At 45.2% G+C, this 23,357-nt stretch overlaps 2 protein-coding genes across 8 annotated transcripts in view; one reads left to right on the forward strand and one right to left on the reverse strand.

Annotated features, from left to right (window-relative positions):
* The window catches only part of PARD6G (par-6 family cell polarity regulator gamma), a 105,799-nt gene extending 104,121 nt beyond the window's left edge, over positions 1 to 1,678 (forward strand). The window contains exon 3 of the mRNA XM_029221339.1: positions 688 to 1,678. Coding sequence (XP_029077172.1) covers positions 688 to 1,508 — 821 coding nt within the window. The 3' untranslated portion in view covers positions 1,509 to 1,678. The remainder of the gene's footprint in view (positions 1 to 687) is intronic.
* An 82-nt stretch (positions 1,679 to 1,760) lies between these two features.
* Positions 1,761 to 23,357, reverse strand: part of ADNP2 (ADNP homeobox 2) — a 47,358-nt gene continuing 25,761 nt past the window's right edge. For all 7 annotated transcript variants that reach the window (XR_003793247.1, XR_003793248.1, XR_003793245.1 and 4 more), the window contains 4 exons: positions 21,646 to 21,765; positions 20,765 to 21,023; positions 20,531 to 20,675; positions 1,761 to 1,994 (listed from right to left, as the gene is read on the reverse strand). The gene's annotated coding sequence lies outside the window, so the exon portion shown is untranslated. The remainder of the gene's footprint in view (positions 1,995 to 20,530; positions 20,676 to 20,764; positions 21,024 to 21,645; positions 21,766 to 23,357) is intronic.

Consider the following 23,357-nt stretch of genomic DNA (forward strand, 5'->3'; position numbering starts at 1 on the left):
AGCAAAATTGACTGCAATTACCGTCCAGTTCTTCCCCTGGAAGTTGAGCCTTCAACAGACTCTCAAGTTCCAAATTAGTTACATCAGACAGATTCTGCCCCTGCAGTTGTGGTCCAGGTTGGGAGAGGTTCCTGGTGCTTCCCACTCCACTGTCATTGCAGAATCCAGTCAGGCACTTTTAAACCTTTCATCTATTGTTAATTCTCTTAACCTTTCAACCATTCTGTTGGTTGCCTGGAGAGCTAATGTTAAGGAGGTGATTGTGCTTGAACTCGGCGTCAAACATTTGCCTGGTGAATACTGTTGGGCCAGCTCACCTGAGGCCAGGATTGCTGTGGGCTCAGCAAAACAATCCATAAAGTTACTGCACTGTGTTTACATATCATCCAGGAGGTTGAGGCTTTCCCCAAAACTGAAGTGTGACAAAATGAATCGATCATTCAGCTCCTGGGCATGTGTGGGAGACTTGTGTTTCAGTCAGTTCTCTATACGGTTTGATTTGCCCATTGCCTCAGACTTCCCTGGGGGTCACACCACAAGTCAGAGAAGCGGCGGGAAGGGAGCTGCAGGAGGCCAGGCCTTACCTGGACGGCCAGCCTCAGGCTCTGGGTGTTCGATGCTGTTCGACTTGTGCTTCCCCATTGCCCGCGGGTCTCTCCTCTGACTGACTCCTCTGTGCTCTTCCAGAAGAGGCCGAGCGCTGCAGCTTCGGGGTGGGTTCCCTGTCCAGGCGGCGGCGCCCCCTGGCCCTGCGGGAGGACGGCCCTCGCCGGCGCACACACCTGCACATTGGCCTGCCCCATGACTTCCGCCCCGTGTCCTCCATCATCGACGTGGACATCCTCCCCGAGACACACCGCCGTGTGAGGCTGTACCGGCACGGCTGCCAGAAGCCACTGGGCTTCTATATCCGCGACGGCACGAGCGTGCGCGTGGCCCCGCAGGGGCTGGAGAAGGTGCCCGGCATCTTCATCTCCCGTATGGTGCCTGGCGGCCTGGCCGAGAGCACTGGGCTGCTGGCCGTAGACGATGAGGTCTTGGAGGTGAACGGGATTGAGGTGGCCGGGAAGACACTGGACCAGGTCACGGACATGATGATCGCCAACAGCCACAACCTCATCGTCACGGTCAAGCCGGCCAACCAGAGGAACAACGTGGTGCGTGGCAGCCGTGCGTTGGGCAGCTCCGGCCGCTCCTCGGACAGCACGGCCAGCCGCCACAGCCTGCCTGCAGCCCATGTCCTGCAGAACTTGCCCCCTGACGAGATGGAGAGCGACGAAGAGGCCGACGTGGTCCTCGAGGGCGTCCTGGAGCCCCGGCTGGTACCCAGGCTGCCACCAGGCAGCCTCGCTCGGGTCAACGGTGCTGGCCTGGCGCCCGGCCTGCACAGCCCTGGGCGGGAGGGCAGTGTCCAGAGGCTGCTCAGCTCCCTCCGGTCCGACCCCCGCCACAGCCTGGCCCTGCCCCCTGGAGGGGTGGAAGAGCACGGGCCGGCAGTCACCCTGTAGGGCCAGGCGTCAGACAGGTCAGTTTCCCGAGGGGAAATACTTCTTCAAGTTTTATTCCAGTCTTAAAATAAGAAAAAATTGTATACTGCACGCCTCCTTTTTGTTGTTTTCACTTATCCCTCCCTTTTCTCCCACAACCCTACTCTTTATTCCAACTTATGGAGAGAAAAGAATATTGTATTTTTGTAGAATTTCTCCACAGAACATAAAATACATGCACCGTCTGTACGAGGCTGGGTGAGGGTCTAGCACCTTTGTCAAGTGGTAGAAAGGATCTGACCAAGTGCAGAAAATACTTCGTTTTTAAATTTTAAAAATATACTTTTTAAAATGAAGCTTTAAAATTACTTTTTTAAAATAGTCGAATTCATGTTTTCACTGTGCTTCCTGCCGACTTGCACTGATTCTGCTGACGGGCCAGAGGCTATGAAGATGGGACGTGGCAGGAAGGTAGAGGCTGGTTTTCAAGAGCAAATGCACCCACACCTGGAATAACAAGCATGGCGGTAGAGGATGAATTTCAGAACGTTGCACTGTTTGCGGTCCTGTCTCACATAGCGAGAAGTGGTCGTGGTGGCCGCAGCAGTGGACTCGCCCCGACAGGCAGCTTTCTGAGGCCGTCAGAGGCGGCCTGTTTAGCCTTTGAGGTGAATTCGATTTTGGGAAGAGAGTGGAAGGCACAGCTCACCAGTACCATCTGTGATCAAAAGCCAGCATTTACTCTGAGGTAAAAACCAGTCTTTTCCTATGGATTGTGACTCTGAGGGCAGTTTCTGAAGTGTTTCCAACACTTCACACAGGCCTTTGAAAGGTCAGTCATTTGGATGTATGGGTTCTGTTGTCTTTGATTTTAAATAACAAGTCACATGGAATGTAAAGATTTCTAACATATTAAATTCATTGTCACTTCCTTTGGTATTCTAGCAATATTCACATATTTAGTAATTTTAAAGGTTTATTCATGTTTCAGCCAATCAAACTTTATATGACCTGTATTTTCTACTTGAATCCAGTGTCGAGGAGAAAATGTTACACTTGTACTTTGAAAACAAAACTTTCACCCAAAGAAGTTTTCATGTAAATACAGGTAAACGTGTATTTTTGTAGGCTGCCTTTTGGGAAACTATGTGGCTGCTTCTCCGGCACCCCCTGCTGGTAGTGGCAGAACTGACTTTATGGATGGCAGGTTGATAACAGGTGGAAAACAGTGTATCTCAGTGTGTTCATTTCTCCTGAATTCATTTCTCCTGAATTCATTCAGTGAAAAGCAAATTATTTTTCTTTCGGAAACTATTTATTGGGCATAAATAGCTTTTATTGAGTAGTTGTGGTCTCCTGCACCTTTGTTTTTGTTATTTGTATGCCAGGATCACTGTCTGTTTTGGTCCTAAGTACAGGGAAGACCAAAGATGCTCCCCTTTGAGGTCTAGGACCCCCAAATTTATGGGCTCCAATGAACTGTATGAGCATTTTTGGGCACCAGGAGTCAGAAGTGTTGTTTTTTTACTATGACAAGTATTGTAGAACCAAAACTCTTATGCTAACTTACTATCACAAAGGAAATGTTCTTTTATTAAGTTATTGCTGGTTATTGAATATCTTGTCAAATAACTAGGTGTGTTTTTAAGTAAATGTGAATACTTTTTTAAAGGACAAAAAGGCTTATGCTGAGATTTGTGTGCTGTTGTTCATTATTTTAGGAGTTACGAATTGTCTTGAGCAGCTGCTTGAGTGTATTTTTCTACCCAGGTCTATATTTCTGCAATTTTCTTTTTTTTAAAAAAAAAGGACAAAAAAAACTATGTTGTATACACATTAAAGTTTTCTTTTATATCAAAGAATAAAACTTTTTCTTTGCTGCTTTCAGCTGTGTTCTAAATACTGGAGAGAATGTCTGTTAACGATCAGCAGAGAGAAACTCAGCCTCAGGATGAAATACCTAATATTTACCAAGTGCCTCTTGTGTGCCTTATTTTTTTTTTTTTTTCACGTAATCCTCACACTTCCTCCACAGGCAAGTAGTAGCAGCCCCATTTTACAGGTGGGAAAAATGGGCTCAAACTCAAGCAGGTAGTAAGGCATTTCAGGTAACCAAATTATACTCGTATTTGATAGGAGATAGATGTGTCGTAGGTCCAGAACCTTCTTTTGAAGTCCTTTTGAAAAAGCTTTTCTGAATACTTACTATACAGCTTTTTCAAAATATACCCTGGTTTGCAAAACCTCCATTAACACTTTATCATCATGGACATTACTAAATGTATAATACATCAAGATCTCATTCAGTAAATTACAAATGTCAAGGTGACAGCAGCAAACACCAATAACTCCTGGAAGAAAGAGGCGCAACTATCTCAGCTTCACCAGTGTGCACCACCTCGCTGAATCCCCTCACTGACGCTGAGCTGCAGGCAGCCCTTTTCTATTTAGAGCTGGGGGGACTCGAGCATTGGGACAGTCACCCCCACAGCCTGTGAGGTGGAGCTGAGGCAGGCAGGTACTGAAGCTGGATACATGCTCTGAGTTAGCCCCTGTGATGGAGTCGGAGATGCAGGGGCAGATACCTGGCTAACCAGCCAGGGAGCGCAGGTCACTTGACCTCGTAGTAATGCACGTTGCCAGCCCCAGAGCCTGTGACATCTCAGGAGGGCCAACCTTTCAGCTGATAGGGAGACCCTGTCCACAAATCAGTGAGGTTATATAGTATCTCACAGTTTTACACAAAGTAGCCAGAGACAGGGAGCGGGGTCTTGTTGCAAGTCGCAAAGATACCTGGATAATGCTGGTACTGAGACCCTAATATCAGGTAGCCTGCAAAAAGTATTTCCTGATGGGCAGAAATACTGTTCTGTGGTTTACTTTTTATTCCAGCTACACCTGTTCCTCCTGTCTGCCTCTGACATCAGTCTGCTAAGTATTTCGTATCCCAAACACATCCCAAGTCAATATACAAATTCTTTTACCCTCTTACGTTTCCTCACTTATTTTGTTTTCTTCTTTATCTTCACAAAAAGATAACTTTCAGGGATTGAGAACGTTGCATTACTGAACAACATTTCCAAGGAATGGCATAAACTGTTACTATGTTACTAAAAAGCAAACAGAATGATTCACCATTGGTGTCCCCAGCCCAGGAAACAAGTGCCACTTTCCACGTTCCCTTCCCCAGGGAGCTTTGAAAGGAAACACATTTCTTAACCTGAACCCTCTTGACCCCAAGCTAATGTGCCGGGGGAAGAGCTCTTTGCACACAAGTTTTAATTCTAGTAGGGACCCCAGTGATCTGTTGAGCGAGACTACAGGTGTTTCACGGCAAACTGAGTCGTCTGCCTGATTGCTCCAGGACCAAGTTACTTTTTTTTTTTTTTTTTTTTTGCCGTACGCGGGCCTCTCACTGCTGTGGCTTCTCCCGTTGCGGAGCACAGGCTCAGTGGCCATGGCTCACGGGCCCAGACGCTCCGCGGCGCGCGGGATCCTCCCGGACCGGGGCACGAACCCGCGTCTCCTGCATCGGCAGGCGGACTCTCAACCACTGCGCCACCAGGGAAGCCCCCCGAGTTACATTTTTCATATGAACCCCACCCAAAGCCCAGAGCACAGGTGAGAAGCAGCTTCCACAGACCAGCTTCCAGGGACTCAGGGAAGCACTGCAAACCCTACTCAATGTCCTCAGGTTGCTGTTTTGGTTTTATGTGTTTTGTCTCCTAAACCAGCATAAGCTCTTTGTTCAGAGGTTGTTATACTCTCTTAGTTTTTTTATTTAGTGAGTGGGAGCATACAAATGTTTTCATGGACCTTGTACTTTAGAAACAGATAATAACAAATGAGTATAAGATGTAATATTTTGTTTGCCAGTAACTGCTATGAATAAAAACAAAACCAGAAGGAGGATATTGTAACTTTTTACCATTACTTTATAAAACGAGGAAGTAAAGGTAGACTGATATTTCCAGGATCACATGGTAATTTGCAGAGCCATAATTCACACCCATATTTTTTGACATCCAGTACTTTTCCCGCCCCATCTATCTGCTTCCAGAAATGCAACATTCAGGGCTTCCCTGGTGATGCAGTGGTTGAGAATCCGCCTGCCAATTCAGGGGACATGGGTTCGAGCCCTGGTCCGGGAAGATCCCACATGCCGCAGAGCAGCTAAGCCCGTGCACCACAACTACTGAGCCTGCGCTCTAGAGCCCGTGAGCCACAACTACTGAAGCCCACGCGCCTAGAGCCCGTGCTCCGCAACAAGAGAAGCCACCGCAGCGAGAAGCCCGCGCACCACAACCAAGAGTCGCCCCCGCTCAACGCAACTAGAAAAAGCCCGAGCACAGCAACGATGACCCAATGCAGCCAAAAAATAAATAAATAAATTTATAAAAAAAGAAATGCAACATTCATCCACACAGTTCCCACTAAGGAAAAAAACCAGTCTCCTCCTTGAATTATTCTGGACTGAGCCATAAACCTCCAGTCCATCTAACAATAGTAGTTCCAGGATTTGTCATCCAGCATAAGTGACATCAAGAATATACACTAAAGGGCTGCTCATACCAGGATCACTCAGGTAGAAAATATCAAAGGGAAACTTCCCTGTCCTGGGCCACTGACCCTAAACATCCTTTCTCTTCCCCTCTTCAGAATCATGACTTCTGTGTTTAAAAGCACCTTAGAGAACTGAATGCTGCTAGAATGGTAGCCCATTTGGGAGACCCAGCCGTGCTCAGCAGCAGCCAGCTTACCCTAACCACAGCCCGTTTTCCTCTGGCTCACTCACCCCGGCTCCTCCTCATGCCCCAGGGTCAGGGGTCAGGGGTCAGGCTCCCCGGCATGGGACAGGTGTGTTTATTAGTGAGAACTTTCTTAGACAGGAACGAAGTGCACTCCCCGGACTCCTGTACGTTGTTCCTAATTTGTGTGCTCATATTCTCCCTGCTCCCTCAGGGGCTGCACGGTTTCCACTCCTACCATCCCGGCCCCTTGTCAGTATCCCAGGTTGAACTCGGGTTCAAAATGCAGAAAAGGCTACGTTCGTGATCAGGATGTTTAGTGCTGACGAAACATCATCCCACTGCGGCCGCAGCTCGGGGCTGGGATCAGTCTGACCTTGCGGGTGAACCACGCAGAGCCCGATTTTCCCAGCCCCGCACTTGTGCAACGTGAAAGTTCTCCGACTATAAATCCAGGTTCAGGTACAAATTAAGATCAAAGAACACATATGCATTAAATAAACACAGTAAATGAGAACGCATATGTGGGGTCGGCAGTACCTTACTGCTCCTAACTTAGGACACTCACCCGCCAGGACTGGCGACACCTCACTAGACGTGAGAAAAGGCCAGCTCTGTCCACACGGGTAGATGGTGGAGCTCCAGGCCACGTGACGCTCCAAATCCAGCACTAGCCAGGGCAGTGGGCGTGGACCCTGGATGTGGAGCCCATCTTCACCACGATGGGAGGAATGGCCACCCAGACAAAACTGGGGCTTTGGCAGCGAAGAGGGACGTATCACACCGGCTGCCTGGCAGCAGTGCCACAATCTGAGGTGAGTTGACAACACCTTAAGTTGCTAGTGGCTCACCTTCCGCTCTTCGGATGCAGGCCCGCCCTCCCATGCTCTGTGGTGCCGAGGGAGAAGTGTGCCAGCCACAGCGCTGGACCCCAAGACACCGGCCTCCAAGCGGTCTCTAGCAGCCTCTCCGGCATTCCCGTCCTCGTCACCTGGCTTCCTGCCTCTACAGCCAGACTGGTCACCCCCCCCCCCCGTTCTATTCCAGCTGGCGGTGGGCTGGGGGCAGCTGTAATCAGCCCCCACGTGAAATCTCCTCTGTCTGAAATGCCTGGCAGAGTGAAGACACTTTGGCAGGGAACCTGGAGGTCCCTGTGGACCCTCAGGCTGGCGGTGGGATGGGGGTGACGGAAACAGTGCCTCCCGGGGCTGCTGGCAACGAGTTAGATCCCCGTGGATGACGCCGTGCTGGGAGCGCGGAAATGGTGCTGCTGGGACTGCACTGCCAGCGCCACTCCACTGAGAAACACTGTGACCCCGGGACGAGCCTCCGCCTGCCCACTGCAGCTGCTCCCTCCGTACAGACGCTTCACCCCCACTCCCCTTAGCAGCTTCACAGCCGACAGCGGCACCCCTTGCGGCCCTCACGACGCCTCCCTCACTGCCCGGCTGAGCGAGGCCAGTCGCCGGCTGTGCAAGGCCAACCGAGACTAAGTCGAGGCTTCCGGCTCAACGTCCAGATTCCTGCCCCTGCACAGCCTCCGCTGCACCCGTTTCCACTCGGGCTCTTTGGGTGTTCAGGCAGGAGCCCTGAAATGCCACAAGTATCTGAGCCCATTCAGAAGTGCACATCAGACACCTTCAAATACTGAACCTAGATTTCTACCCACAGAGCCAGTTCCTTCCGCCTTGTCTTCAAGTGTACCAACCCAAACTATCCACAAGGTGCTTCACAAAGTGTGACTCTCAAAAATATAACCCCTGAAGAAAGATGGCCCCGTAGGCATCTAGACAGTTCAGCACTGAAGTAACAAAGTGTAGACACACGAAAAGCACAAAGGCCCTGAGATACTGGGTTATTTACAGTGTTTATATTACAAAAAGTGTGGAAGCTTTATACATCAATCGTGGCTTAGATTTCTGGTTATTTCTCTAGGATAGATTCCTAGATGAAATCACTGAATCAAAGGGTATGAACATTTTTGAAGTTCTCTTTCTCTTTGGAAACAATCTCATGGAAAAGTTGCAAGCACAGCAGGAAAAAAAAAAAGCTGAAACGCTGCCAAACTGATGCCCCAAACTGCAGCCATCGGGACCCAGAGTGGGGTGACTCAGGAAGACCCTGAGCTCTCCTCCTCCAGACACGCGTCTACAGCTGCAGGTGCGACCATCTCCTCTGAAAAAGACCTTCAACTCGCCGAGCAGCTACCTCACGTTGACAAACGAGACAAGAGCCACGTGGAAGCGGGTGGGAGAGGCTGACGCAGTCTCCCCATAAACCCACCCCTGGCACAGCTGCCCACCACAAGGAGGGAATCACAAACCTGGAGCTTCTCCCTGAGGAGCCAGAGGTTGCGCCCCACAAAGGGCGCCCCGGCGAGAGACAAGCCCCCAAAACATCTGGCTTGCAGCCCACCCAGCCCCGCATCCGCGAGACCCAGCGGGCTTCAGGAAGCCCAGAGGCGCCCTGACACGCAGGCTCACTCAGCCCAGGGCCCAGACTTGAAGGCAGAGGCTCACTGGCTGATCTCAGAGCCTCGGCCCGAGGAGCCAGGCCTGGTGGGACACTCTCCAGGGACAGGGCGCTAGCGCTGCCGCTGTGCTCCCTCTTGCTAAAGCTGGGGGTGACCTGTTGGTTAATTGAGACCTTTTTCCTTTTTTTCTCTGTGGAGCCATCTTGGCACTCTCTCTGCCTCGTGAGAGCCAGCAAGCTCCATCATTTTTCCTGTTTCCTGGGAGGGTGCATGTCTTCACCGCTCTCTCTGCCACGCCCACAGCACCAACACCTCTGGGAGGGGAGCTCTTACACATGCCAGTGCCCCGGTTCTTATGTCAGGTGCCTGATTTTTGAGGCTTCGGCCCAGGGGATGCCCCTTGATCACCTGGCTCTGAACACCGAGGGCTTGCGTTTCTGGGTCCCCTGGGACTGTAACATTGGAGAGAGTTCTTGGCAGGCTACAACCCAGGGCGCTGCACAGGTAACAGACCAAAACATTCGCCCGTCTTTGTGAGATAGAGGCCTATTTGCTGTCCAGGGGCTTTGGCCTGAGGGGCAGGCCTCTGAAATGGCAGGCTTGCAGGGGTCCAAGAGGTGCTCAGGGAATGGAGGCTGGTGGATGCAATCTTCCTGCCCACCCCCTGCCTTGCTGCACCTCACTGGTATCTCCCAGAGAGGAGTTTATACCCTCTGGCGCCCTGATTTTTGCAGCTGCTGCCAGGAGACACCTCCACATCACCCAGCTCCAGTTGCCAGTGGGCCTTACACGGACAGGTCCCACAGCACCATAACCAATGGAGGCGTAGTCTCAGACAGCTACCACCCTCAGGGCACAACAAGAGGCGGCAGGCCCAGGAGCTCAGTCTTCCTGTGAAAGAGGCCCTACTGGCTCACCAGCGAGGCAGAAGCCTGAGGAGCAGGCGTCTAATGACACACAACATCTAAGGGCTGAGCGCAAACCTTTCCAGAGACCTCGAGAGCTGGGTGTTTGCATCCTCGCTCCAGCACGTCCACAGCCCACGGCTCGGGGGGAGCTCCTACACGCCGCTGGTGTCCCACTGTTGCTGCCCCGGGATGCCCGTGAACACCCAGCTCTGGCGGCCAGTGGGCTTGTGCTCCTGGGCCCACAGGACTGTGACGGTCAGAGACAGCTCTTGGCAGGGTCCCACCCCAGGACACCGCACAGACACCACACCGGAACACACCCCGACTCTCTCCGTGAAAGAGGCCTACTTCCTGTCCCGGAGCTTCGGCCTGAGGGTCAGGCTCCAGGTGTGGCTCAGCCCAAGGCCCTGGAACAGAGGTGCTCTCAGGGAACGCGGGCTGGGACACCATCCTATGCGCCCCCTCTGCCTCACTCCCGCTCAGCGGTATCTTCCAGAAAGGAGCTTATAAACTCGTCTAGAGCCCCAGTTTTTGCAACTATTGCCCAGGGGACACCTCAGATCGCCCGTCTGGTGGCCAGCAAGGACTCCACAGCAGTCCCACAGGACTACATATTTCTATACTGTAAAAGCTACTGCCACAGATACACAACAAGGTCCTACTGTAGAGCACAGGGAACTATATTCAAAATCTCGTGTCAAACCATAATGGAAAAGAACTGAAAAACAATATATATATGTATAACTGAGTCACTTTGCTGTACAGCAGAAATTAAACACAACATTGTAAATTAACTATACCTCAATACAATTTTTTAAAAAAGCTTTTTCCAGAGGACATCAAGATGGAAGAGGAAGAGGACACGGGGCTCACCTACCCCCACAAACACGTCAAACTATATATGTGGAGCAATTCTCACTGGAAACTGGCAGAAGGATTCCTCTATAACCAAGGCTGTAAGACAGAGCCCTACAGGGCTGAGTAGGAAGCGGGGAGAAGCAATCAGGTCGGGACCTGCGCCCCTGGGAGGGGACACAAAGGAGGAGGGGGATGACACTGACTCGGAGACCCTCCCTGGGGAGTGAGCAGTTGGAACCACCTCTGGGTACCCCAGCCCTGGGGTCCAACACGAGGAGGCCAAGTCCCCTTAGCTGGTTTGAAAACCAGTGGAAACAGCAGTGGGGATGTGACAAACCCAGACTCTACTCGTGAAGAGTGGGCACATGCCTGCTCACTCCCGGGCCAAGTGGAGACAGAAACTGCCCGGGCTCTGGTCAGTTTCCACACCAACCCGGGCCACGGCACGGCCCACACTGAGCACCCCCTGCAGCCCCTCGCTCCGCGGTGCAGCCCCTCAGGAGGGTGGAGGCCGCTGCCGCTGAGCAGAGTGCTTGGTTGAGGAGCCAGAGCTGACTCAACCCAGCACGGCACCTGAGCAGGGTGAGGATGGCTATTACTGGCATTCACAGCAGGTCAGGATTGGCTGCAACTGTGACTGGTGCCCGTGCTGCTCAGGCACCCCACAGCAAGCCCTGGGCACCCGCTCCAGTGCGCTCCCCTCTGGAGCAAAGGTGCTGATGCTCGGAGGGGAGGGCACACACCTACAGGGAACGAACCAGCTCAGACTGACCCTCAGGGTCTGAGAACCCAGCTCACACCTGACTCTGCCACCTCCACTCCCAGCCCCACCTCCTACCAAGGTGGTAGGTGCCAGCACACCCTGGGGGAAGATGTGGCTCATGCTCATGTCAGATCCAGCTCTCCCAGCAAAGCAGCTGGCACACGCAGACTGTGTCGGGACATCCCCACACAAGGCCACCCCTCCAAGACTGGGATCGGTAACTGCTTCATCTAGTTTCACAGAGACAGAGAAAGATGAGCAAAGTGAGAAGACAGGAGTTTGTTTCAAATGAAAGAACACAAAAACCCTTGTGAGAACAACTAATGTAACACAGATAAACAATTTACCAGATGAAGAGTTCACAGCATTGGGAATAAGAATACTGACTGAGGAAGAGAGATGAACACATGACAAATTTAACAAGGAACTAGAAAATATTAAAAGAACCCCTCAGAACTGAAGAATACAATAACTGAAATGAAAAATACACAAGAGGAATTAACAGCAGACTAGGTGATACAGAAGAATACTAAGTGATCTGGAAGATAGAGTAATGGAAATCACTCATTCAGAACAGCTAAAAGAGAAACATAAAAAAGAAAACAGTTTAAGGAACCTTTGGGACAAAATCAAGCATACCAACATTTGAATTATAGGGGTCCCAGAAGGAGAAGAGAGAGAAAAAGGAGTCAAAATGTATTTGATGAAATTATGGCTGAAAACTTCCCAAACCTGCAGAAGGAAACAGATATTCAGGTACAGGAAGAACAGTCCCAAACAAGATGAACCCAAAGACACCCACACAAAGACATGTCATAATGAAAACAGCAGAAGTTAAAGAGAGAATTCTAATGGCAGCAAGAGAAAAACCAAGAGTCACACACAAGGGGACTCCCAAAAGGCTAGCAGCTGATTTTTCTGCAGAAACTTTGCAGGCCAGAATGGAAGGGCATGATATAAAGTGCTGAAAGGGAAAAATCTACAAACTAGGATACTCTACCCAGCAAAATAACCAGTCAGAATTGAGGGAGAGATCAAGAATTTCTCAGATAAGCAAAAACAAAAAGAGTTCATCAATACTAAACTGACCCTAAAAGAAATGCTAAAGCGGAAAACAAAAGGCTACAAGATCAAAGAATCCATAGGAAAGGAAAAATCCCACTAGTAAAGTCAAATGTATATTAAAGGCTGTGGATTGACCACTTCAATAAGCTAGTACAAAAATTAAAAAGCAAAAAATTGTAAAATGAACTATAATAAACAGTTAAGGGATAAACATGAAGATGTAAAACATGACATCAAAAACTCATACCATGTGAAAGTAAAAAAAATGTAGCTCTTTTAGAAGAACCTTTTAGATCTTTTTGAACTTAAATGACTACAAGTTTAAAACAGGTTAAAAAAAAAAACAGGTACAGTTATAGGTCGAAATATATGAACCCCATGGTAACCACAAATCAAAAACCTACAATAGATACAGAAAAACTAGAGAGAAAGGAACACTAAAGCAAATCATCAAACCACAAGGGAAGAAACTAAAGGAAGACAGAGAAGAACTACAAAAACAATCAGCAAACAAGTAACAAAATGGCAATAAGTACATTCCTATCAGTAATCACTTTAAATGTCAATGGACTAAACGCACCAATCAAAAGTCATAGGTTGGCTAGGGGCTTCCTGGCGGTCCAGTGGTTAAGACTCCACGCTTCCACTGCAGGGTGCATAGGTTTGATCCCTGGTCTGGGAACTAAGATACCACATGCCACACAGCACAGCCAAAAAAACAAAGACCCATATGTATGCTGCTTACAAAAGACTCATTTCAGAGCTAAAGACACACACAGACTGAAAGTAAGGGATAGAAAAAGATACTGAATGCAAATGGAAATGTCAAGAAAGCTGGGGTAACAATACTCATATCAGGCAAAACAGACTTTAAAGCAATGTCTATACAAAAGACAAAGAAGGGCATTTTATAATGATAAAGGAATCAACACAAGAAGAGGATACAGGGACTTCCCTGGTGGCACAGTGGTTAAGAATCCGCCTGCCAATGCAGGGGACATGGGTTCGAGCCCTGGTCCAGGAAGATCCCACATGCCACAGAGCAACTAAGCCTGTGCACCACAACTACTGAGCCTGCGCTCTAGAGCCTGCGAGCCACAACTACTGAGCCCGACTGCCACAACTACTGAAGCCCGCGTGCCTAGAGCCTGTGCTCCACAACAAGAGAAACCACTGCAATGAGAAGCCCGCGCATCACAACAAAGAGTAGCCCACGCTTGCCGCAACTAGAGAAAGCCTGTGCGCAGCAACAAAGACCCAACGCAGCCAAAAATAAAATAAATAAATTTATCAAAAAAGAAGAGGATATAACATTTGTTAACATAAATGCACCTAATGTAGGAGCTTCTAGATATATAAAGCAAATACTGAAATACATAAAAGGAGAAACTGACAATAATAAAGTAATAATAGTGTACTTTAACACCCCACTTACATCAATGAATATTTCATCCAAACAGAAAATCAATAAGGAAACAGTGGTTATAAATGACACAATAGGCCAGTTGAACTTAATAGATATCTACAGGACATTCCATCCAAAAACAGAAAAATACACATTCTTTTCAAGTGCATATGGAACGTTTTTGAGGACAGATCACATGCTAGGCCACAAAAAAGCCTCACAAATTTAAAAGGATAGAAATTATATCAACATTTTTTTTTTGGACCACAACAGTATAAAACTAGAAATCAATCACAGGACAAAAAATAGGAAAAGCACAAACATGTGGAGATTAAACAACATGCTACTAAAAAAACATTGGGGCAATGAAGAAATCAAAGAGGAATTCAGAAAATACCTCAAGACAAATGGAAATAAAAACACAACTTTCCAAAATCTATGGGACGCAGCAAAAGGGCAGTTCTAAAAGGGAAGTTTAAAGTGATACAGAAACAAACAAAAATCTCAAATAAACAACCTAACCTACCAGTGAAAGGAATTAGAAAAAGAAGAACAAACAAAGACCAAAGTCAGCAGAAGGAAGGAAATAATAAAGATCAGAGAGGAAACAAATAAAAATAGAGGCAAAAAAAAAAGAAAGAAACAAAAGAAGAGAAATAACAACCAATAACACAGAGATACAAAATTTCATAAGAGAACACTAAGAATACTTACATGCCAACAAATAAGACAACCTAGAAGAAATGGATACTTTTCTAGAAATATACAATCTTCCAAGACTGAATCGGGAAGAAACAGACAATCTGTGAAACACTAATAGTGAAATTGAGTTTGTAGTAAAAAAAAAAACAAAACAAAAAAAACTGCCAACAAACAAAAGTCAGGACCAGACAGTGGCACAGAGGAATTCTACCAAACATATAAACAAGAGCTAATACATATCCTTCTCAAACTATTCCAAAAAACTGAAGACAGAACACTCCCAAATTCATTCTGCGAGGCCACCATCACCCTGACACTAGAACCAGAAAAAGACAATACAAAAAAAGAAACTTACAGGCCAATATCTTTGATGAATATAGATGCAAAAATTCCCAACAAAGTATTAGCAAACTGAATACAACAATATATAAAAGGATCATATACCATGATTAAGTGGGATTTATTCCAGGGACATAAGAATGGTTCAACATCCACAAACCAATCAATGAGATGCACCACATTAACAAAAGGAAGGATCAAAATCCCATGATCATCTCAATAAACACAGAAAAAGCATCTGACAAAGTGCAACATGCATTCATGATCTCTCATCAAAGCTGCAGACAGAATATATCTCAACATAATAAAGGCCATTACGACAAACCCACAGCTAACATCACACTCAATGGTGAAAAGCTAAGAGCTTTTCCTCTAAAATCAGGAAGAAGACAAGGATGCCCACTCTCACCCCTGATATTTAACATAGTACTGGAAGCCCTAGCCACAGCAATCTGACCAAAAAAAAGAAATAAAAGGTAACCAAATTGGAAGGGAAGAAGTAAAACTGTCAGTATTTTCAGAAGATATGATACTATTCATAGGAAACCCTAAAGTCTCCACCACTAAATGATTTCAGTGAAGTTACAGGTTACAAGATTAATATACAGAAGTCTGTTGCTTTTCTATACATTAATGATGAAAAAGAAAAAGAAAAATCCCATTTAAAATTGCATCAAAAAGAATAAAATACCTAGGAATAAACTTAACCAAGGAGGTGAAAGACCTATACTCTGAAAACTATAAAACACTGATGAAGAAAACTGAAGATGATACAATGATACAAAGAAATGGAAAGATACCCTGTGCTCTTGGATTGGAACAATTAATATTGTTAAAATGGCCATCCTACTGGGACTTCCCTGGTGGTCCAGTGGTAAAGAATCCACCTTACAATGCAGGGGACACGGGTTCGATCCCTGGTCAGGAAACTACGATGCCACATGCGGCAGGGCAACTAAGCCCGCGCACCACAACTACTGAGCTCGTGCGCCTCTACTAGAAAGCCTGTGTGCTGCAAACTACAGAGCCCACACGCTCTGGAGCCTGCGCGCCACAACTAGAGAAGAGAAAACCCACACGCCACAATTAGAGAGAAGCCCGCGCACCGCAATGAAGAGCTCACGTGCTGCAACAAAAGATCTCACATGCCTCAACGAAGATCCTGCATGCTGCGACTAAGACACAACGCAGCCAAAAATAAATAAAATAAATTTTAAAAAATTTTTTAAAAAGAGCTGAAACAGCTATAAAAATAAATAAATGGCCATACTACCCAAAGCAATCTACAGATTTAATGCAATCCCTATCAAAATACCCATGACATTTTTCACATAACTACAACAAATAATCCTAAAATTTACACAGAAACACAAAAGACCCCAAATAACAAAAAAATCTTGAGAAAGAAGAACAGAGCTGGCGGTATCATGCTCCCTGGCTTCAGACTATACTACAAAGCTACAGTAATCAAAATAGAATGATAGGGCTTCCCTGGTGGCACAGTGGTTGAGAGTCCGCCTGCCGATGCAGGGGACACAGGTTCGTGCCCTGGTCCGGGAAGATCCCACATGCTGTGGAGCGGCTGGGCCCGTGAGCCATGACCGCTGAGCCTGTGCATCCGGAGCCTGTGCTCCGCAACGGGAGAGGGGAGAGGCCACAACACTGAGAGTCCCGCATACCGCAAAAAAAAAAAAAAAAAAATAGTATGGTACTGGCACAAAAACAGACACATTGATCAATAGAACAGAATAGAGAGCCCAGAAATAAAACCACTTACTATGGTCAATTAATCTATGACAAAGGAGGCAATAATATACAATGGAAAAAAGACAGTCTCTTCAATAAGTGGTGCTGGGAAAATTGGACAGCTACATGTAAAAGAATGAGATTAGAATATTTCCTCATATCATATACAAAAATAAACTCACATGAATTAAAGACCTAAATATAAGACCTGAAACCATACAACTCCTAGAAGAGAATATATGCAGAACATCCTTTGACATAAATCATAACAGTATTTTTTGGACCTGTCTCCTAAGGCAAAAGAAAACTTTTGCTTTCTTTTAAGAAGCTTTTAAGAAGCTCCTAAAAGCTTTTGCACAGCAAATGAAACCACTGACAAAACAAAAAGACAACCTAATGAATGGGAGAAAATATTTGTAAATGATATGACTGACAAGAGGTTAGTATCCAAAATATATAAACACATCATACACCTCAATATCAATAAAAACAAACATCTCAATCAAAAAATGGGCAGAAGACCTGAATAGGTATTTTTCCAAAGAAGACATACAGATGGTTAACAGGCACATGAAAAAATGCTATTACTAATTATTAGAGAAATGCAAACCAAAACAACAACAGGTGAGATATCACCTCAGATATCACCTGTCAGAATGGCTATCATCAAAAAGCCTACAAATAACAAATGTTGGCAAGGATGTGGAGAAAGGGGAACTCGTACTGGTGAGAATTTAAATTGGTGCAGCCACTGTGGAAAATAGTACAGAGCTTCCTCAAAAACCTAAAAATAGAACTATCATATGACCTGGCAATTCCACTCCTGGGTATTATCCAGAAAAAAATCAAAGCACTAATTTGAAAAGATACACGCACCCCAACATTCAGAGCAGCATTATTTACAATTGCCGAGATATGGGAGCAACCTAAGTGTCCGTCAAGAGACAAATGGATAAACGATACACACACGGAATATTACTCAGCCATAAGCAAAAAATGAAACACTGCCGTTTGCAGCAATGTGAATGGACCTAGAGAATATTATGTTTAGTGAAATAAATCAGACGGAGAAAGACAAATACTGTATGATGTCATTTATTTGTGGAATCTAAACAATAAAACTAATGAATGTATATATCAAAACAGAAACAGGTTCACAGATATAGAAAACAAACTAGTGGTTACCACTGGGGAGAGGGAAGTGGGGAGGAGCATGTTAGGGGGATGGGATTAAGTTATAGAAACTATTGAATACTATGTGTAAAATAGATAAGCAACAAGGATATATTGTACAGGGAATTATAATCATGATTTTGTAATAATTTTTAATGGAGTATAATCTATAAAAATACGTATTCACTATGCTGTACACCTGAAACTAATGTAATTGTAACTCTACTACACTTCCAAAAAAAGCAGCAAGAGAAAAACAACTTATTACATACAAGAGACCCCCCATAACACTATCAGCAGTATTTTCAGCAGAAACTTTGCAGGCCAGTAAGGAGTAGCACAATGTACTCAAAGTGCTGAAAGAAAAACATTTCTAACCAAGGATACTCTACCTGGCAAAGTTATCAATCAGAATTGAAAGAGAGATAAAGCGTTTTCCAGACAAGCAAAAGCTAATGCAGTTCATCAGCACTAAACCGGCCTTACAAGAAACGTTAAAAGGATGACTTTAAGCTCTAATTATTAAGAAGAAAACCTATGAAAGTGTAATTCTCACTGATAAGGGTAAAGGTATTGCATTAATCACTTACAAAGCTAATATGAATGTTAAAAGGCAAAAGCAGTAAAAGTAACGATAACTACAATAATATTAAGGGATATACAAGATGAAAGATGTAAAATGTGACCCCAACAACATAAAATGTTGGGGGGCAATTAAAATGTAGAGCTTTAGAATGTGTTCAAAGTTAGGTTGTTATCAACTTAAAGTAGACTGTCACAAATATAGATTGTTAGATGTGAGCCTCAGGGTGACCACAAAACAAAAACCTATAGCAGACACACAAAAGATAATGAGAAAGGACTCCAAGAACAGCACTAAAGAAAGTAATCAAACCACAAGGGAGAGAGCAAGAGAAGAAGAAACAGAGGAACTACAGAACAGCCAGAAACCAGTTAACAAAATGGGAATGAGTACATACCTACCAATAATAACTTTAAATTTAAATGGATTAAATTTTCCAACCAAAAGACAGAGTGGCTGATGAATTAAAAAAACAGACCCATCTATATGCTGTCTCCATTACACACAGACTGAAAGTGAAGGGATGGAAAAAGATGTTCCATGCAAATGGAAACCAAAAGAAAGCTGTGGCTGCTATACTTATATCGGACAAAAGAGACTTTAAAACAAAGTCTGTAATAAGAGACAAAAAGGGCATTACATAGTGATAAAGGGCTCAATCCACAAGAGGATATAACATTTGTAAATATTTATGCAGCCAACATAGGAGCTCCTAAGTATATAAAGAAAATATTGACAGGCCTAGTGTAATTATATACATATAATTTTCATTAATATATATTTACATAAATACACACGATGGAGTACTACTCAGCCATAAAAAAGAATAAACTCTTGCCATTTGCGACAACATGGATGGACCTTGAAGGCATCGCGCTAAGTGAAGGAAGTCAGAGAAAGACAAATACAGTGATCTCACTTATGTGTGGGTCGATTGGATTTAATCACCTTTCCCAACTGGTAGCACTGTTAGATGATACACTCCTTGTATTTTTAAAGAACTAAATAAACACACTTTAATTTTAGAAAACTTGTAAAATACAGAAAAACACAAAGAAGGGAGTCACATCTCGTCTCGCACCAGGTGCAGCAAGGGCTTCGCAGCCCATCTCCCTGGACACGTAGAGGTCACAGCTGAGCCTCACGGGAGCCCAGACATGCTGAGCGTTAACTGAAAGCAAGTGAGCATGGCATCTTGGCACCCATGTTCACAGCAGCTTTGTTCACAGTAGGTAAACCGTGGCAGTAACCCCAGTGTCCATCAAAGGATGAACAGATAAACAAAAAATGGAAATACATATGACCAAGTATTATTCAGCCTTTAAGAGGAAGGACACTCTGACACACACTACAACATGGATGAAACTGGAGGAATTATGCTGAGTGAAATGAGCCAGTCACAAAAGGACAAATCCTGAACGATTCCATTTAAAGGAGATCACTAGAGTTGGCAAAATCATACATAGAGACAGAAAGTAGAATGCTGGGTTCCAGGGGCTGGAGGAGGGGAAATATGGGAGTTAGTGTTGAATAGAGACAGCGTTTCAATTTGGGAAGATAAAAATGTTCCCTGGATGGATGGTGGTGACGGTTCCACAACAATGTGAACGTATTTAAATGCCACCAAACTGTACACTTAAGAATGGTTAAGATGGTAAATTTTATATTACGTGTATTCTAACAATTTTTTAAATTGGGGGGAAAAAAGGAAACGAGTACAAATTTCTGGTCATTAAGCAGTCTAGAAATAACGCTTTGGATTCTTAGCTGATTTGTTCACCCAGGCTCCTTCCCTCTCTCTTCAGGTGCCTGTGTACAAACATCCTTTTGCACACACACACTGCCCTGTTGACCTGTGGTCTGATAACCAAGAATATGTGGAGCAATGAACCATTTTGGGGTCCGTGTATGAATGGGCCTTAAAGGTCACATGACACGTTCCCAGATTACATTAATTTCTCGACAATGAATCTAAGGATCACGCTGGTCTTAGTTTGAGGAACAAAAGGAGTAGCTGCTTTAAGCGTGGTTTGGAGCGTTCCAGGCAGAAAGGTGAGGGCAGTGAGGTCTGGGGACAAGGAATAACTTGAATGTGATGCTTCCTAACTGAATGCAGAATTCAGTACCCAAAGAAAAAGCACGGAATGAACCCCAGACCCTTGCAGCAAAGACAGGACTCATGTGCCACTCAGACTCTACAGGTTTTAAAGAACAAAGCCTTTTACACTGTCCTTGCACAAGCCCAGCTGGCACAGCGATGAGTGAGATACCATCACCCACCTTGGAAGGGCAGCCAGTGTCAGAAGAAGGTGCTCCAGCCGCCCTGGAGGTGTTCGTCCTCGCCCCTGGGCTGTGCCTCTGCTGAAGGGGTGGAGCTAGCGTCCTAGGGTTTTGGTGGAGCCGGAGACTTTAATTTTCTCTGAACCTGAAATGAGGTAAGGCCGAGGTGTCAGAGCAGGCAGGCTCCAGGGCCACGGAATCACTCACGTCCTCTCAGACAACACTTATCCTGACCTCTTCAAACAGCAGAACGCTTTCTTCAAGTAAGTTCTGGGCTGTCCAGAGCAGAATCCGTCCTTGCTGAAGCCCACGGGAAGGTCTGCTGACGTCAGGGTCGGGGGTGGAGATCCCGCCGTCACGTGCACTGCTGTTAGCAGCTTGCGATTCGCTTGGGCTTTAGGGCTGTCCAGCTTTGAAAGTGTTTCTTTCTCACGCTCTTTAATCTCTGTAGGGTGTTCGGCCCTTCCCAGGTTGAAAAACACTGCTGGAGAATCTGAAAGTCAAATACAAGTTGCGTCAGTTTGCCGCTTCCTTCGATTTGTGGGAATCACATCAGTTTAAAGCAGCAGGCCTGTGGGACTCCTGTTACAAGGACCCCACTTTCAGGTGCTGCTTCAAGTGCTTCCAGGTGTTGCCGGCCTCTTCTCCCTCCCCTCCACCAGTGAGCAACCTCGGCTGCACTTGGGTTGATTGAGCAGCTTCCCCATTTCTCTCTCACTGAGGTCATCTGTTATCCCACGTTAAAACATTATTTTTTAAAGACTTATCTTCATGGAGAGGTAGTGTATGCTAGAAATAAGTCAGTAACTCCAATTTAGATCTGGGTCTGCCAACCACTGTTATCATATGGCCTAAGAAAAGTCATTTACCTCTCTGGACCGGTTTGCTCATCGGCAAGAAGCAAAGCCTAACTTATCTCTTCCACAGGATTGTCAGACTCAGGTGAGCAAACTGCAGGTACTAAGCAAATGCAAAATACATACTCTCAGAAACATTTTCTACTGAAACATCAAAAAAAAAAATCACACCTATTTCTTATTGGAACTCTCAAAACTTGCCTTTAAAGCAAGCCTCATTTACCATCAAACAACGTATAAGGCACAAGGAGTATGAACCTTTGTTAAGGAAGCAGCTCAGGAAGGCACGTTTCTTAGTCGACAGGGCACAGGTGCTGGATTCGGGCTCAGGTCACACCTGAGGCAAGTCTGCTCCCTCTGGCATCACCACTGAAGTAGCTGGGAATGACGAATGGAGGAGTGAGGTACCTCGTGGCTACAAGTGCCCGTCTACAACCACACTGGTCGCCATCTTCAGTGGCTGCATCGCATACTTAGCATGCCACCATTGCACGTGATCAAGAGGTTTTGAATATATCCTTTAAAATTAATACAAGTCAGAAAGCACCTCAGCCCCTGCTCATTTGTAAAATTCCTGTCAGGTTTTACAAATGGCGATAATGGAAACAAGAAGTTAATCAAATTGAATTAATAGTTACTTCTATTAAGCAACGCTATCAACTTAAAAATATAAGCATTCCATGTAAAAATAGTTTTGCAATTCAAATTACCAAGTTAATAACCAACACTATTCTTTGCACAGTCGTTAAAAACTTAAAAATAAATTTTATTCATAAATCAAATGCACAAATTCAGTTAATCCTAAACTAATGTTTATTACAGAACAAAGATTCAGACAGGAGTCTTGAAGACTTCTAAGGACAGTTGATGAGTTTGCAGGTATGTTGGATTATATCTCAGACATTGCCGTGACTTAAACACTAAGATATAGTGATATATTTAAATTACCAAGATATTTGGATTTTTAACTAATCTATCCAAATATTCAGATGCCAACCGAATTTGCAACAGAAAAAAAAGCTATTTGATCTATTTACCATCTTTTCATTTCAGGTTATGATTTTGTAACTAGCACCTGGCAAGGAATCAATGTTAGGATTTAAATCTCTAGGGCAGTTCACGCTTCAGTCTGTGGCAATTTAACACCAACTCACAGGTGGGCTCAGGTGAAAATATGAGAACGAATCAGGGGGAAGGGGCTGAAGCAATGTAAACACAGACCCAAGTCACACACACACTTGTACAAACTCCCAGAGCCTCCAGTGACGAGGGACTGAACCACTGAACTCAAAAGTTCCAACATGAAAGGCTGATTTTGACAAATTTTGGAAACCTATAGTACGTTATACAGTAATGAAGACCACATTTATCCAAAATTATGTCATCAGAGTACCTTGTTCTAGCCTCACCCTTTTCTTTTAGATTTTAGGTTTGTAGGGACTCTGCACGTCTTGTACGTGAAAGTGCACCTCCCACTTCCCTAAAGCCCCTGAAGTGAGGCAGACACACTTGATGTGTGTAACATATTCTGACAGCTTCAGATGAACTCAACAGTCAAAGCACTTCACCTTGTTTTACTGCGACTCAAGTTGCCCTTTGCATTTTTATTAGCATCTTTCTACTACTGGACATATCATCTCAATCGATATAAACTATGATAGGCAGACAGATATATATAGCACATACCCAGGAAAACCTGGTCCAAAGGTACTTTACTGCTTTAGGAAGAAAAGTCTGCAATATTATCCCGACAGTGAAATACTTATAAAATAATGTTGCTGATAATCTTAGACTATGCACACAAATATTGTCTTAGCAGTGAGAAACCACTACTGGAAGAATATAACATTACCAAATGTAGGTAGCAGCTTAATTTTTTAAATAAATGAATATTAAATTTTAAATCAAAGAAAATTAATCATTCTGGCACTGTCTTCCTTCACATTGCTTATCCTCATGGGCAAAAGGTC

This window comes from Monodon monoceros, unplaced genomic scaffold (genome assembly GCF_005190385.1).
Source record: "Monodon monoceros isolate NGI ecotype Baffin Bay Population unplaced genomic scaffold, NGI_Narwhal_1 Super_Scaffold_1, whole genome shotgun sequence".
In the NCBI taxonomy this organism is placed as follows: Eukaryota; Metazoa; Chordata; class Mammalia; order Artiodactyla; family Monodontidae; genus Monodon; species Monodon monoceros.